Raw genomic sequence first — 16,721 nt, 5'->3', positions numbered from 1 at the left:
GCCAGAGTTTGCGCGGAGCTCGGAAGCGCGGGGCCTTGGAGGGCGCTCGGTTTGGGACGTACCATAGATGCTTAGCAAGAGGGAAGCTGGCCCCTGCTCCCGCGCCGTCGGCGCCCGTGTCAGACCCAGACACCCCTACGGGTTGTGGTACTTCCTAAACGCGCGAGGCATGCTGGGGGTGGTAGTCCTGTCTGGCCAGTGCCTGGTGCACGTGGTGGGCTACAGCTCCCAGAGTATGGGAAAATGTAAACCTGGGCTGTGGAATTGCAGGAGCTATAGGCTCCGGGGGATGGGAAGGGGGAGTGGAATATGGGGTGCCTCCAGATGGAAAGGCACACCCATCCTACAGATGGGAAGGCTGAGGCTCAGATGGCCAAATGAGTTCATTCATTTGACATTTATGGAGCTCAGGCTGTGGGCCAGGCGCTAGGGATTCTTCCCTTTGCCCTCACGGAGCTGACATTCTAGCGAGAGAGATAGACGATACATATAACAAATAAGTCAAAATTATTGTTTTGCATATATTTATTGTAACAGATATATATGACTGTATAATACAAATTATATGTAATAAAATAGACATATAAATACTACTTAGTGGACATAACGTGATAACTAGTGTTAATATGTAACTAATTTACCTTTACATACATATAATAAATGTCTTGAATACATTGTGTCTATTCTATATTCATATGTGAATGTATAATTAAATATATACGTGTGTTGTATATATGTGTGTGATAACTGCCAAATGCTATGGAGAGAGATAGAACAAGGTAAGGGGAAACCTGTGGGGTCAGGTTGCATTTTTAGTGTGGTCAAAGAAAGCTTTGCAGAGAAGGTGATGCTTGAATGTGTTTACCAGAAAATTCTTTTGTCACCTCATCCCAAATTCTGGATCTCATATCCTGTCAACAACCTCCAAATTTATTCATTTGAAAAAGACTTCTTGAGTGCCTACCAAGTGCAGGGCACTGAGAGAACATAGCAAAGAACATATGGAGGAGACTGCCCTTGCAGTAGTCCAGAACACTCTTCCATCAGATCTTTTCCCTTTTTTTTTTTTAAATTTTATTTATTTTTGAGGGAGAAAGAACACAAGCAGGGGAGGGGCAGGGAGAGAGGGAAACACCGAATCCGAAGCAGGCTCCAGGCTCTGAGCTGTCAGCACAGAGCTCAATGCAGGGCTTGAACTAACAAACCACCAGATCATGACTTGAGCCGCACTTGGATGCTTGACTGACTGAGCCATCCGGGTGTCCCAGATATTCTCCTTCTTATTTATCTTTTGCCTCACTTCAGAGAGACCTCCCCTGATACCCCATGCAAAGTAGTTAAGGGACTGCCTCCCTGAGGAAGTGGCATGTGAAAAGTGAGGAAGCAGGCCATGGGGGAAAGAAAGCATTCCTGACAGAGGGAACATTAGGTGCAAAGCCTTGAGGTTGGAGGTTCTTGTTTGAGGAAGAGCAGAAGGCTGTGTAGTCAGAGAGGGGTGAGGAAGGGAGAACACTGGGTGATGAGATCAGAGGCCATGTCAAGTAGGGTATTATAAGCCAGGCTGAGATGTTTGGTTTTTGTTCTAAGATTTGTGGGGAGCTGTAAAAGGATTTTAAGCAGAGGGGTCACATTATATAAATTACATTTTATTTTTTGTCTTTATCTATCTTAAAGATTATTTATTTTTGAGGGAGAGAGAGAGACAGAGAGCAGAAGTGGGGGAGGGGCAGGGCAGAGAGAGAGAGGGGACAGAGGATCCCGAGGGGACTCTGTGCTGACAGCAGAGAGCCCTGTGTGGGGCTCGAACTTACAAACCATGAGATCATGACCTGAGCCAAAGTCCAAAGTTTAACTGACTGAGCCACCCAGGCATACCTAAGTTATGTTTTAGAATAAACAAGCTGGCTGCTGTGTGTGTGGGGAGAGAGAACTATGAAGGAAAAGACGGGAGCAGAAAAACCAGCAGAGAGACCACTGCAAGAGTCCAGGAAGTCATGAGAGAGGATCAGACTGAAATGGTAAGGGGCACCTGGGTGGCTCAGTCAGCTAAGCGTCTGACTTCAGCTCAGGTCATGATCTCACAGTTTGAGCCCTGCGTTGTGCTCTGTGCTGACAGCTCAGAGCCTGGAGCCTGCTTCGGATTCTGTGTCTCTCTCTCTCTGCCCCTCCCCCACTTGTGTTTTCTCTCTCTCAAAACTAAACAAACTTTTAAAAAGAGATGGTAAAAGTGGAAGTGGTGAGGAGGGATTTGATTTTGGATTGATTGCGAAGGTAAAGGCGCCAGGATTTGCCCAGAGATCAAATATAAACAAAGGACATGAAAAGTAGAAAGGAGTCCAGGCTAGACCCCCAGGTTATTAGCCTGAGGAGCTGGAAGGATGGATGGAGTTGTTATCAACTGACATGGGAAATCAGGTGTGGGGCAAGATCGGGAGTTTGTTTCTGGATATGTTACATTTGAGATGCATGGTGGACATCCAAGTTGTGGTATGTGTTGGTTGAGTGAGATAGTTGGGGACCAGGTACGAAATTCAGGGGTTGGAGGGAGGCCTGGGACCGTAGATATAGGTTTGTGGACCATCAGAGGTGACAGCTGAAGCCATGAGTGTGGCCGAGTTCTTCTCTGAAGAATTGACTGCCCTCAAACGGATCTGGATCAGTGAGAGTAATTGAGGCGGGATTTGCACTTTCCCAAGCAAGAGGGAAGAGCAATCATTCCAGTTGGAGGGAATAGCTTGAGCAGACAGGGAGACAGAGAATCCCAGGCAGGCTCCACACAGGCAGCGCACAGCCTGACACAGGGCTTGAACTCCCAAACTGTGAGATCATGCATAACCTAAGCTGAAACCAAGAGTCGGACGCTTAACCAACTGAGCCACCCAGGCGCCTCTAGCTTTTTTTTTTTTTTTTTTCTCTTTTTAAGTGAGAGTGATTTGAACAGTTGTGATGTGCGTATTTACTCATGCTTCCCAGCTCTGGTACATGCCAAGCCCTGTTCTAGGCACTAGGGACACAGCGGTGAGCAAGGCAAAAATCTCTTCCTTCGTGGCGATTTCGTTCCAGTAAAGGAGACAAACAATATCAAAAAGGAGGAAAATCTAGAGGATGTTAGAAGCTGAGAAGTGTTATGGAGAAAAGTAATGCAAGGAGGGAGGCACAGGGAGTTTGGCGGGGGAGGGTTTGGAATTTTAAACAGGGTAGCCAGGACAGGCCTCATTAAGGAGGTGACATTTGAACTTTCAAATAGCATGTCTCTTGCAGTCTGGAACAGTTCTTCAGTCTTCCCTTGACCTTCATGACCTTGATGCTTTTGAAGATGACAAGCCAGGAATTTTGTTGCATGCCTCTCAGTTTGGTTTTGTCTGATGTTTCCTCATGGTTGGATTCCGGTTCTGCACTCAGGGAGGAAATATCACAGAAGCGACCCGGACTCCTTACTTCATGCTATCATTTGGCTCGTAATTTTAATACTGATAATGGTTGCTTTGTTCCTTTTCCCTTTGGAATGAACTCACATGTATTTCGTGGAGAGATACTTTGAATCTATGTAAATATCCTGTTCCTCATCAAAGTGTAACCGACCTGACCCACCGACTGCTAGTGTCAATGCTAGTTTTAATTTAGCATTGTATATATTTTCTAATTCCATCATTGCTGACAATTATTAGTATTATCAGTTGACATTCTCCTGTAAAAATATTTCCCTTCTCTATATTTACTCTTTCACCCATTCATTTATATAGGCATTCATTCATGGTTTCTTGAACCTTTATCAAGTGCTTTTTCTGTGGTTCAGATTACTATGTTTGTTTACTTTGGGTCCATTAATGTAGAGAACTACATTTATAGCTTTTCTGCACTTGATCTTAGCCAAAAGGCCGAGAAGCGATTCATTTATAGCTTTTCTGATACGGACTCAATTTTTGAATTCCTGGGATAAATTCTATTTGATCAAAACAGGTTTGCTAAATGTACTAATGGATTCATTTAGCTAAGAATTTGTTAAGGATTTTAACATCTACAGATATAAGTGAAATGGGCTTGAAATGTTCATGTACTGTCTCATCTGTTTCTGGGGGATGCCTGGGTAGCTCAGTCGGTTAGGCGTCTGACTCTTGATTTTGGCTCAGGCCATGATCCCAACGGTTTGTGGGTTCGAGCCCCATGACGAGCTCAGAGCCTGAAGCCTGCTTGGGATTCTGTCTCTCTCTCTCTCTCTCTGCCCCTTCCCTGCTCATTTTTCTCTCTCAAAATAAATAAACTTAAAAAAAAAAGCCCCATTTGGGCCCTTTTTTGGGTGGGGAGAGGAAAGCTTTTGACTACTGTTTTAACCCACTAATTTTTGCTCTACTAAATTGATCTGTTCATGGAATGGTTTTGGCATTTTATATTTTTCTAGGAATGTATTCATTTCATCTAGGTTTTCGGGTATATGTTCATTATTTTTAAACGTTCTGTTACAACTATATTAAGTTCCCATCTTTAATTTTGTATTTGGTTTGTTTGCATTTTCTATCTTAATTCATCAGTCTTGCCAGAGGGTGTGTCTTTCCTCTGAATTTTTGTTTCAAAGATTCTGCCTTTAATTTTATGAATCTTGTTTTTCCCTATCTCCTCCATTTCTGCTCTTTATCATTTCCTTGCTTCTCATTCAGGTTTGTTCTGGTGGTCTTTTTCTAACTTTGGGTATAATTTACATATGAGGAAATGCTCAGATTTTAATTATACAGCTTGAATTTTTACCAAAGTATACACCTATGTGACCCATACCCCAGTCAAGATCTAGAACCTTTTTATTATTCCAGAAAGCTACCTTGCAACCCTTTCTAGTGGATACCCTCCCCACCTCCACCCTGCTCTATCACCAAAATGTGTTTTTTTAAGGATTTTTTTAATGTTTATTTTTTAATTTTTGTTAATGTTTATTTATTTTTGAGAGACAGAGACACAGACAGAGTGCGAGCAGGGGAGGGCAGAGAGAGGAAGACACAGAATCCAAAGCAGGCTCCAGGCTCTGAGTTGTCAGCAGAGCCCGATGTGGGGCTCGAACCCACAGACCGTGAGATCATGACTTGAGCTGAGGTCGGATGCTCAACTGACTGAGCCACCCAGGTGCCCCAGAATGTTTATTTTTTTATTTTTGAGAGAGAGGGAGAGAGAGCGCGTGCACGTAAGCAGGGGAGAGGGCAGGACGGAGGATCTGAAGTGGGCTCCTCACTGACAGCAGTGAGCCCGGTGCGGGGCTCGAACTCATGAACCGTGACATCGTGACCTGAGCCGAAGTCGGACACTTAACCGAGCCCCCCAGGCGCCCCTTAAAGATTAAAAAAAAAATTTTTTTTAATGTTTGTTTATTTATTTTTGGGAGAGACAGAGACAGAATGCGGGTGGGTTAGGAGCAGAGAGAGAGAGGGAGACACAGAATCTGAAGCAGGCTCCAGGCTCTGAGCTGTCAGCACAGAGCCCAATGCGGGGCTCACACTCACGAGCTGTGAGATCATGACCTGAGCTGAAGTCAGATGTTCAACCAACCGAGCCACCCAGGCGCCCCTAAAGATTTTAAAGTAATCTCTACACCCAACATGGGGTTCGAACTTACAACCTTCAGATCAGAGTTGCATGCTCTACCGACTGAGCCAGCCAGGCACCCCACCAATATGTTTTGAATGAGAACTTCACATGAACAGAATCGTATATAGTGTCTTTTTTGTGTGTCTTTTTTCATTCGTTTGTGAGATTCATTCATGTTGATATTTGTAACAGCACTTTGTTCCTTTTACTCCTGAGTTGTAGTCCATTGAACAGACCCTAATTTACCCATTCTCCTCTTGTTGGATGTTTGGGTTCCCGGTTTTTGGCTGCGGTGAACACAGCTGCTCTCCATGTACATATAACAAGTCTTTTTATTGACACGTTTGCATTATTTGGGGTAACTAAGAATGAAATTGCTGGGTCATAGGATGTTATGTTTACCTTTATATGAAACAGCCCAACAGTTTTCCAGAGTGACTGTACCATTTACTACTGCCAACCATGTACAAGGCTTCCTTGTTGTGGGATTCCAGAGCCCTGGGGGGTGGGAAGAGGGAAGGGAACATGTGGGTGCCTCCAGACTAAAAGCCACCCATCCTGAGACAGGTGGCCTCTTTCTATTCCTATTTCCTGTCCCTCTCCCCTCCCCCACACCCTCTTCCCTCAGTCCCTGGGCAATACCCCCACCCCAAATCAGCAGCATTATCACCTCTAGGGGGCCCCTTCTTTCTCACCTCGCCTCCTACAGCTGGTGCAGGGAGATGTCACTACTCGGGCCAGTAAGTGGGGGGAGGGGCTTTGTGCCGACTACTCTCCCCTTACCACCTCCCCTTCCACCTTCTGGTTTCACAGACAAATATTTGGGGGAGGGGCCGTTCCTGGCCCAGTTTCTGGCGCAGCCCTCCAAGGCCAGGAGAGGGCAGCCCCAGCCTCATTTTCCACCACACCCAGACCAGTGCTGAGAGTATGCACGCACGCGTACTTGGGAATCACAGAGTGCAGATCGGTCCCTGGTGACCAGAGGGGCGGGTGCTATGCTAACAGCCATGGAGAGCACAGGAATGAGCGTGAACCCAAGCAGTCCTGATGGGGCAGCTGTGGGACCAGGGACTGGCAGGCTGGGCTTCTCTATCTCCACCCCTCTGGGGCCATCCGTTCACTGAGGGCGCAGCGGCAACTGGTGCCAGAGTGCCCACTGTCGTCCAACTGGGAGATGCCCTTGGACAGTCAAATGCAGTTTAGGTTTAGCCCTGAGATTGCACAGCAGGTGCAGGGTTCCCAGTGCTGGCGGGTTTCCTGGTATATCGAGACTTGCTAGACTTGACGACGGTGAGGGGGGCTGTGATCAGGATCCTGTGGGTTGGGGCACAGGCCAGAACTTCATGTTCAGTCCCCATGCACCAGACACTGCGAGTGCCAGCAATGCCACCCACCTCAGCCCGAGGAGGCCCCTCGTCCATCTGCGTTTATGTCCCTGTGTCTGTGTGGGTCACAAACCGTGCTGGCGCATGAGAAAGAGACGTGCAAGCTACGGACTTTTCAGCTTTTATTACAAAAAGAAGAGCATGATCCCAGCCCAGCTTTCCAACAAAAGTCAATTTAAAGTCTGACTTGGTCAGGGCCTCTCTGGCTGGGGAGTAGGCTAGCAGACAGGTGCAGGGCCCCACTCAGACCACCCACCACTTCACCCTCCCCTGCCCTGGGCCGGACACCCGACATATGTAGAAGCAGCTCTCACAGCTGCTCACTGGGCCTCGTTGAAGCGGGTCACCATTGTCTTGTGCAGTGTCTCCTTGTAGGACTCGGTTGAGGTGACCCCGTAGGAGCTGCCTCGGGCCCCCAAGCCGGAACCCCGCACCCGTGTCTGGGCCTATGTGAGGGAGGTAGGCCGTCAGGTGAGCGGTGGGATGGGGGTGCAGCAGAGAATGCTGGAAGACGGGGATGGGATCACAGAAGACTCACCTCAATGGGCGTCACAATGCCCTGCTTCTTCCGGCCCAGGCCACTACCTTCTTTCCAGCCCATGGCCTGGAGCATACGACTGCCAATGTTGTCGCTGCCCAGACCATCCCGTGTGGGCTGCTCAAAGTCCCTGCAGGGCCAGTGGGTACAGTGTGAGTGACCAGCCTGCCGGCCCCGGGTCCGCACTTCGGCTCTGGGCACTTACACAGAAGCTGCAGACATGCCGCCGTACTTCCTCCGCTTGGGCTCCGGTGGCTCAGGGATGCCGTACTTCTCTCTGCGTTCAGCTGCACGGTCCCGGTACTTCATTTGCTGAAAACGTGTGTGCGTGTGCGTGTGCATGTGTGTGAGGACGGGGGAACCGGTGGCTACTCGCAGGAAACATTAGGGGCCCCATGGGAGCTGGATCTGGCTAACAGGTCTGAGGTCCCGTGGGCAGGACATCGTGGGTGCGAGCAGCCAGCACGGGGGGAGTCGGGAAGAAGCCTCGCAGGGACAGGAGGTGAGACGGCTGATGGCAGCCAGGCAATATCCAGCTCAGGGACTTGAGCGCCAGCTGCCTGAGGGGACAGGCACTTGGCAAGGGACAGAGGGGATGGAGCCCAGGAGTGGGTCACACCTCACCTCCATGTCGTTCTTCTCCAGTGCTTCCAGCTCATTTTCCGACAGGTGTGCTCGTCGGTGAATCTCAAGGTTTTGCTGCAAGGGGACAGGCAGGAGGAGGTGTGAAGTGGCCGGGCAGGGCCGGGCCGGGCCGGGCCGGGCCGGACCAAGCAGAGCCGAGGTTCCCTGCCAATCCTCCCTCAGCCACCTTGTGTAGCCCAGAGAGCTGCTGGTGGCGGATGAGCGCCTCCTTGCTGGGGAACTGGCGCCGGCAAAGCAGACAGGCCAGCTTCTGCCAGTCAGTGAGCTTCTCCTCCCGTTCTGGACCCCCGCGCTCCTGCTCCTCCTCGCTGTCACTCTCCCCGCTGTAGGCTGCCACGAGGCCCCGAGGTGGGCTCTGGAGAACATGAGCGTAGGGGTGGGAGGTCAGGCCTGGCCAGATCGCCCGCCCCCTCCCCCTTCCTGCTCCGACCACTCACTGGGCGGTCATCGCTGGCCAGTTTCGGGAGGTCCATGCTGGTGTGCTGTCTTTCAGCTAGTGCTCCCTGGGGAAGACGGACACACAGATTCAGGGACTCCACAGAGGGACCGTTGAGGTGACAAGACTTGGGGCGGGGAGTGGGTAGTGGAGGGGTGGCCACAACACACCTTCTTCTCGAGGATGGCATAGCCAGCATCTGCGGTAGCTGATTCCCGCCTTTCATCGTCTCGCAGGGAGCTGATGGGCTGGAAGCTGTTTTTGAAGTTTTCTTTTTGCTTGTTGAGGCTGCGGGCCCAGCGTTCCATGTCCTTGGCAATCTAGGGGGAAGGGTGGGGGTGAGGCTCTCGGGGCCCCTCCGACTGCTGTAACTGCCAACTCTGTCCACTGCCCCTTCCCACCCCGCAGCCTCAAGCAAGAGGTGAGGAGACGGCCGTGACGGTCCCTACTTGTCGTCATTCTACCACCGGTGGCCCCCATCAAGCCCTCTTGGGCTGTGTCCCCCATTCTCCTGACAGGCACTCACACGATTCCGCTCTCTGTGGGCTTTCATATCGTCTTACCATTCCACGCTGCACAAAATGGCTTTCTCTGGGTAGGATTTTAACACACACCCGTGATACTCTGCCACACTCCACCTTCTGCTCCCCCTACCCCAAGCACAACATGACTTTTAGCATTTACCAGGTAGTCAAGGGAACACTTAGTTCTTACTCAGCACTTGGTTCGGCACTGAGTGCTACACCCAGACTGTCACACTCTTCTTCCCCAGGCAGACGCTGACGTTCCCTCCAACTGCCCACGCCCACCAAACGCTGCTGTGGCCGCTTTCCCACCCGCACCCTGAGGGGCCCACGAGAAGTTCTCTGGGACGGACAATCGGACACATACTCACGAGTGGGGTTCTGGGCCCAAAGGAGGTCTGCCTGCCCGTTCGTTTCCACAGGCAGGGTTAGCCTGGCTTCAGGCATGCAGGCAACCTGAGGGTTCCCACTGGGGGACAGGAAGGCTGACTGGGCTCGCTTGGATGGATGGCACTGGCCACGCAGAGAGGTGGGTGGCCCTACCACATACTGAGGAGACTGCCCTGGCTTGAGGTCAGTCACGCATCAAAGAGCAGAACTGGGCCAGGAGCCTGGTCTCTCTTAAGCACAATCACTGCCACCACACACACATCTGCCCTCCGCCCTTGGCAGTGGAAGGTTAAAGAGGATAGAAGCACATTCTTCATCGGAAGACACCACACAGCCAGCCAGTGACTGCTGAACCCCCAGTGTTCACCTGTTGGGCTGTCTTGGTCTTGTGCTTCTCCTTCTTTTCTTTACCCTCTTTCGAGGGGGCCCCCGTCTCCTTATGCCCATCGGCTGACTGTTCCAGGGCAGGGACGTAGGTCCGTCTCTCCCCGTCCCAGTACAGGTACTGCTGGCTCTGAGCGTTGTAATAATACTGGGGGAGGGGCAATGCAAAGGCATGAGGGAAGACCTTAAGGAGAACTGCAGACCCCACCCACTCCCTGGGCCACCCTATCACCTGGGAGTTGGGGTCATAGTAGAGGCCAGTCTGGGGGTCATAGTAGTAGCCAGAGGTCTCGTCATACTGGTAAGTAGACACGTCCGGAACAGCTGGGGGAGGGGAGGGGAGAAGGGGCGTCACGCTCTTCTGTGCTTTGCTAAGGAACTCCCCCCGCCCTCCCACCCACGGGCCGTGGCTACTCACGGTACTGGTTGTAGGACTCCTGGGCAGTGGGGCTGGTGGCTGGTGGCAGGGCAGAGCTGGGATGGGTAGGGCTCTGGAGCTCAGATTTGAGCACAGCGGGTGACATGATGGTGTATGACTGGTCACGGGGCCAGACAGGGGAACAGGGCTCAGTGTCTGCCAGTGCCCGCCCCCCCAGGAACCCTGCCTGTCCCCCAGGACGCCCTGGGCTCTCTCACCTGGCTGTTGGCAGCAGCGCCCTGGCTGCCGCTCGCCTCGGCTGATTGCTGGTAGATGCCAGGTGTGGCACCAGGCTGGGCACGGGAGAAAGCCTGCAGTGACACAGAGTCTGTCCCAGGCTCCAGGGAGGCCTCAGGACCTGTAAAGAGGGCCAGGGAGGGAGGGGGGGAGAATACCTGTTAGTGGTGGGGCCCAGGACCCCATGCCCGTTGACCCCCACCACGGGCTCAGAGAGAGATGCTGGGGCTCACCTGCTCCAGCTGGGTCCCCTTTGGTTCCAGCGATGCCGGGGCCCTTCGTGCCCTTGAGGTAGCCATGGGCATAGAGGGAGGACTCTGTGCCCTGGCTGCCGCCATAGCCCTCATCCTGTTGGTAGTAGCTGTAGTCGACCGGTGGCTCCTCGGGGGTGGCCCAGGCACCCTCCCCACCCTGGGAGGCCTGAGGGGCAGTGGGAGGGGCTCATTAGCAGAGGAAGGGGCGCAGGGGGAGGGGAACCTGCTAAGAAGCATCTGCCCACAGGTGAGGCTTGTGCCGGTCTGCCGATAGAAAGCATGCAGGCCTCAGACAAGTGAAGTGTGAGGGCCACCCGGCCACAGCAGGGCAGGACAGCGGCAAAAACAAGAAAGGAACGAAGACTTGTGCCAAAGTGCTCCCACGGCTGACACTGGTACGTGTGTGGCGTGGTTCGTGTGCTGGGTATCAGATCAAGGAAGACACCGTCCTCCCCTTCTTTACTCTCCTCTCCCAATTTTCTTTCAGCCACTTATAAACTCCGTTTCATTAAAGAAGTTGAAACAATTCAGGATGATAAAATAACCACCAAACAGAAGCGAAAAGCAGCTGTGATGGTGTTGAAGTTGAAAGCCTGGGAGGAGGTGACTGGGGAGGGAGCTGCAGCGAGGCGCCCAAAGCCCACGGCAGCCACTGTGACAGGGTCTGGGGTCCACGGAAAGCCAAAACAGCAAGCCAGCCCTCCAGGCTGTGCAGAGAGGGCACGGGAGGGTCGAGGTGGCCCCGGTATGGGGATGCTGGGGCAGAGGGGAGTCTCTGAGTACCTGTGAGATGGCCCACTGGGCCGCAGCAATGGCAGTGCTGGCCACAGAGGCAGCATTGATGCGGCTGCCTTCATTGGAGGCCATGTCCCTGGAGAGGATGTCAGAGACTGGGAGTGAGACGCGAGGCCCCAGCCCAGGGGGCCAGCTAGGAAAGGACACAGGTGGAACCCTGACCTCTTAGAACCCTTGGCGAACTCAACGTTGATGGTCTTGCCGTCAATGGTGAGCGGTGGGTGCAGGGCCTGTAGGATCTGCAGTAGCTGGGCTGCTTCCTGGGGGGAGGAGGGGGTAGGCGGAGGCAGAAGGGTCAGGCCCGGGGAGGTCCCCGGCTCCACTGCCCCATTTCCAGGCTTGGAGCCGCGGCGGGGGGGGGGGGGGGGGGGGGCGGCGGGGGGGGGGCCCCCCCCGCGCGGCCGGGCGCGGGGTCCCTCCTCCCCGCCCCGGGGGCCGGGACCCTGGCCGCCCGGCCCCCCCCTGTGCCGCCCTCACCACGATGGTGGAGAGCTGGATGAAGGCGAAGCCGCGATTCAGTTGGGTCTGCTTGTCCTTGATGACGCGTACGTTGGAGGAGGACAGCACCGCATAGGGTGCCAGGGCCCCCAGGATGGAGTCCATGGTGCTGTGTGGGTTCAGGTTGCGCAAAATGATGGCTGTGGGAAGGGGCCCAGCATTAGGGGGCACCCCTGACACCGTGCTCCAGTCCTACCCTCTGGTGGCTCCCCACTGTCCCTCTTCTCTGGCTTCCATGTCTTTGCACCTGCTGCTTCCTCTCACCTCTTCCTCCTGGATAAACTCTGCTTGTCAGTCCAAGTCCCAGCTCAGTCACTCACCTGCTGAGAACCTTCTCAACACACCCCCAAAGTCGAGTCAGGCAACGCTCCTCTCCTGCTCTCCCTACATCACATATGTGTCCCCCCACCAAGCAGAGAGACCTTGGGAGGGCTAAGTCCTGGTCACCACCATCTCTCTGCGCTTGGAGAGTCTAGCCCAGACAGACACCCTAGGGCAGGGAGAAAGGAAGGAACAACTGACTCACTGTCATTGGCGTTCTCTGAGCTTGGCTCCGAGCCCTGTGACAGGGCTTGGGAGGCCAGCACTCCCTGGGCCTGGTAGGGCTGAGGCAGGGGGAGCAGGCCCTGGCTTAGCTCCCGTCCACCCAGAGGCAGCGTCTGCTGATCCAGCCTTGCGCCCAGGGGCAGCTTCTGCTCCGCCTCTGTCAGGGATGGCACAAGACAGGCTGGTGATGAAGAAGGAGGCTCCAAGGCTGGCCACCCTCCTCCCAGGACACCGGCCCCTCCCCCTCCTCCCCTCTCCCACCAAAGTCCCAGGGAGGTGGGGAGGTAGGAGGGCCTCACCTGACTTGGGCACACCACATTTGAAGCACTTCTCGCGGCGTTTGAAGTTCTGGACGCCACACTGTGAGGCACAGGCCAGGCCGTCAGAGCAGGTGGGGCTCTCCACTGTACCCTCCAAACTTGGATCCAGAGACCACCCCTCCCCCCACCTCAGGGAACCCCACGATGCTCCAGGAAGGAAGGTCCCAGGGTCAGGGGTGGAAGGGGGCTCCGGCTGTCATTCTCAGTCTGTGGATCCTCCCTTCACACAGTCTCAAGTCTGTCCTCAGGGCCATCCCCTCAGCTCGGGAATCAATTCCCCCACCCCTGTTACAAGTGCCACCCCCTCCTCGTCCCTTTAGCAGGTTCCTCTTCCTAAAACTTGCTTCCCTGTTAGAGACCTTCAGTGTCTTCACCCCTAAAAGCCAGTGGCCACTCTCGTCAGACTCCCATCCCTCGTTTATCTCAAGAACTGGGTTGATTCTCTTGAGAAACCAGCCTTGGCCATCCCAGCCTCCAGAAACCCCCAACTTCTACCAAATCTCTCTTTGTTCCGTGGTCACGTAGTGCGCACTGGTCCCATGCCAGGCTCTGCCCTGTATGCCAGGGCGTGGCCTCTGTCATCCTCGAGGCCTCACAGCAGGGGGCAGATGTAGCACAGGGAGGCAGGTTAGTCTGTGGGGACCCACGGAGGGGAAGAGGCCAAAAGGGGTATGGCTCACTTAGCTGGGGACAGTTGGCAGAGATATTTGATCTGGGAGGCCCAGAAGTTTGCTTTGGTTTTGCTGGGAAGCTATGGCTAGCGAAGGGAACAAGAGATTTTCTGTAGCTGGTGTAGGAAGGTGAGGCCAGACAAAAGCCAAAGCTGGAGAGGGCAGGTGAAGTTAGATTATAGAGGGTGGTCACGCTTAAGTTCAGAGTTGGCGAGGTCCTAAGCAGAGAAGGAAGGATGTGGTTAGAGGTGGTTTCGAGGAATGTTACAGATGAGAGGGTGAGAGAAAGAGGCAAGGCCAGAACAGCAGAAGAGGGGTCCACAGCGGGACAGAGCGTGTGACAACTGGTCTGGGTGGTGGGAATTGCAAGGGAGGGCATTTCTGTGATGGAAGTGACAGGACCTGGTGACCAAGAGGATGTGGGGAATAGAGGAGGGGAAAGGAGGGAGTTCCCTGCTTTTGAGGAGTCTCTGAAAATACAGGAGAGACACAGTGGCACTGTCACTTCGTCTCTACCTCTGCAGAGACATCAGACACCCTGCCTTCTGATAACACTTTCTTTTTAAACCAACGGTGCCACTCCCCTAGTAGGCAGAGTTCTTCTCGGGGAGCAAGTCAGGGCGTCTGCCAGCTCTCAGGACCACCGGCTGGCTGTGGGGTCTCGGGCCGCCTCGGGGCTGCTTGTGAGGCTGGCCCCAGGGGAGACCTGAACCCAGGGTGGCGTCCGGGGCCCCTGTGGTCAGGAGCAAGTCATGGCTCAAGGCTCACCCACGGTGGCACCCCTTTGAGCCTCAGCTTCCTCGTAGGGAATACGACTCCAAGACCCCACAGCTTCTACCCTGGGCCTCTGGTGGACATGGCCTTGTCGGAGGGGCCATCAAGGTCGGGTCACCTGACTCAGGCTCTCACCATGCCCTGTGCTTTCTTTTGGGGGGGTATGGGCAGACTTAAAGGGTGCTAACCATGGGCCAGGTGTCGTTCCAAGCGTCACCCTCTCATCACCACACTGGAATCCTCCCAACCACCTCTGGGGAGAGGTGTCATCGCTATTCACATTTTAGAGAGGAGGAAAGCGAGGCAGAGATCAAGGAGGATCCGAGAGGGTCTAATTCCAGCCAGTCTGGCTCAGAGGTCCACATTCTGACACACCGCATTGTGCCTCCACTGTCACTAGTTGGTCCCTTATGTAAGTATTTGCTGAAAGCCCACTGGGACTTCAGCCAAGACCGTACTACGTGAGGGCAGAGCCTGGCGCCAATGAGAGCCCAGTACGCACAGGCGGGCGGGTGGGTGGGTGGGTAGACGGCGAGGAACGGTGGCTACTTGAGCTCAGCCAGTCCTCGACGCCTATGCCACCCCCAGAGGCCCCAGGGAGACAGACGCTGCCACCGCCGCCGCCGTCTCTATCCATGGCAACCGCTGCCCACCGCCCCTGTACCTTATTACACAGCCAGTCCTCATTGATCTTGGGCTTGGGGTCGCTGTAGTGCATGGACACCTTCTGGCCCAGGATGTTGAGGGAGTGCTGCGGGAAAAAGCAGAGCACAGTGAGGCCCGGGCAGCAGTGCCCCACGCACCGTTTCAGCACAGGAGAAGAGAGTGAGCGAGCCCTTCAGCTGGATGGATGAGGGACAGGGAACGGAGGGAGGTCGGAGAACGGACAAGGGAAGAAGGAAGGGAAGGAGGGAGGGAGAGCGCCACAGCCCTCGGGCGCAGCTGTTTGCTGCCTTTCCGGGCACGCGCACGCACACGTGAACACACGCCACCAGGCACACAGTGCTCGGCTGACCGACGCCTGCCGGACAGTGGGGGAAAACCCCCCACTCGGCCCTGATGCTGCCAGGCCACACCCAGGGCCAGCACTACACAGGCTACACTCGGGATGAGGGGGACAGGGAGGGGAGGGAGAGGAGGGGAGAGAAAGAGAGAGAGAGAGCGCACGCGCGCTAGTGCTGGAGAAGGGGAAAAAGAAAGAGCCATATTTAAGAGATGGAAGTTCCTGCTGTGAGGCTGTCTTCCCGGGGCTGGCTGGGTCCTGGGCCCACAGCATTAGGGCAGAGATGGCCCCAGGGCCGCCATGCTGAGCCCTGCTTCCACCTCTTCTGCCCCTTCCTCCCCTGAGGCTTTCCTTCGGTGCCCCACACCAGTGAGCCGGGCTCTGGGTGGGTAAGCAGAGCAGGTCCTTGGGTCTCTGAAGGTCCCAAAGCTGCTGGGTGGGGAGACCGTGCCAGGCAGGGGAGCAGGCTCCCTTCCCTTCCCTAGAGCAGGACTCTCTGCTGAGAGGGCAGGTCTGCCAGCAGCGGAATGGGACAAGCGGTGACTTCCGAGGAGGGGTTAGGTGCAGGGGGCGGGCCGGGGCACCTGAAGTGAGTTCTATCACATCTGACTGCTACTTTAGATCAACAGAGCAGTGCTGGCCGCTCACACCGAAATCAAAAGGCCGAACTCACATGCAGGGAGAGAGCTGGCCAAACGGGACTTGCCAGTTAGTGTGCCAACAGCTAAGTCCCCCAGTGGCTAGGCTTCCAGTGGCGCCTGAGAGTGGAACGAAGTCCTGGCTCTGCCTAACCCCTGAGCAGGCTGGTCCCCGGGGACTGGGAGCCTCGGTGGAAGAACCTCCCCCCGCCCCCAGCAGCCCTTTCTCCAAAAGCTCGGCTGGGAAGTGGAGGGGCAGAGCTAATAGCATCTGGGAGGAAGGGGCTAGCGGTGAGTGTGGGCTCTTGATGGGAAGCCCGGTGGGTAGCAAGAGATGGGAAGAGGAGATAGTGAGGGTCAGGAAGGGGGAGAGAGAGAGAGAGGGGGCGGGGAGGGGGGATGGGACACAGGGCCACAGGGCAGGGAACTGTGTCCATAAGAATCAGGCGATGGGGAGCGCTCGATTACAAAGTAGTATTTGTTTGGGGGGGGGTTCAAGTGCGGCAAAGCAACCTGATTGGCTTCCATCCATCGTGTAGCGTCCTGCAAGTGACTAAACTCGACGAAGGCGAAGCCCCGGCTCTGACCTGGAGACAGCATTCAGATACAGACGCAGTGGGTTAGTCAACAGCTTTGGACACACGGCGTTCCCGGGGGTGGGACCCGAGGGGAGAGGACCAGGGGGGCAGAGAGG

The 16,721-nt window shown here is 54.6% G+C and overlaps 1 protein-coding gene across 6 annotated transcripts in view; it reads right to left on the bottom strand.

Annotated features, from left to right (window-relative positions):
* Positions 1 to 7,065: 7,065 nt before the first annotated feature.
* RBM10 (RNA binding motif protein 10) overlaps positions 7,066 to 16,721 on the bottom strand; it is a 30,593-nt gene continuing 20,937 nt past the window's right edge. For 3 of the 6 annotated variants that reach the window (XM_049643734.1, XM_049643738.1, XM_049643737.1), the window contains 19 exons: positions 16,541 to 16,614; positions 15,051 to 15,137; positions 12,921 to 12,981; positions 12,602 to 12,778; positions 12,055 to 12,215; positions 11,740 to 11,837; positions 11,566 to 11,653; positions 10,762 to 10,948; positions 10,510 to 10,649; positions 10,292 to 10,409; positions 10,106 to 10,197; positions 9,857 to 10,021; positions 8,746 to 8,895; positions 8,577 to 8,642; positions 8,306 to 8,494; positions 8,119 to 8,193; positions 7,700 to 7,806; positions 7,495 to 7,624; positions 7,066 to 7,402 (listed from right to left, as the gene is read on the bottom strand). In XM_049643734.1, the coding sequence (XP_049499691.1) occupies positions 7,277 to 7,402; positions 7,495 to 7,624; positions 7,700 to 7,806; positions 8,119 to 8,193; positions 8,306 to 8,494; positions 8,577 to 8,642; positions 8,746 to 8,895; positions 9,857 to 10,021; positions 10,106 to 10,197; positions 10,292 to 10,409; positions 10,510 to 10,649; positions 10,762 to 10,948; positions 11,566 to 11,653; positions 11,740 to 11,837; positions 12,055 to 12,215; positions 12,602 to 12,778; positions 12,921 to 12,981; positions 15,051 to 15,137; positions 16,541 to 16,614 (2,291 nt within the window). In that variant the 3' untranslated portion in view covers positions 7,066 to 7,276. The remainder of the gene's footprint in view (positions 7,403 to 7,494; positions 7,625 to 7,699; positions 7,807 to 8,118; positions 8,194 to 8,305; positions 8,495 to 8,576; positions 8,643 to 8,745; positions 8,896 to 9,856; positions 10,022 to 10,105; positions 10,198 to 10,291; positions 10,410 to 10,509; positions 10,650 to 10,761; positions 10,949 to 11,565; positions 11,654 to 11,739; positions 11,838 to 12,054; positions 12,216 to 12,601; positions 12,779 to 12,920; positions 12,982 to 15,050; positions 15,138 to 16,540; positions 16,615 to 16,721) is intronic. The other 3 variants (XM_049643735.1, XM_049643739.1, XM_049643736.1) reach the window with 2 other exon arrangements.

Source organism: Panthera uncia, chromosome X, assembly GCF_023721935.1.
Source record: "Panthera uncia isolate 11264 chromosome X, Puncia_PCG_1.0, whole genome shotgun sequence".
Lineage (NCBI taxonomy): Eukaryota > Metazoa > Chordata > Mammalia > Carnivora > Felidae > Panthera > Panthera uncia.
The sequence above is the reverse complement of the archived record's forward strand: the minus strand, read 5'-3'. Positions and strand labels throughout refer to the sequence as shown.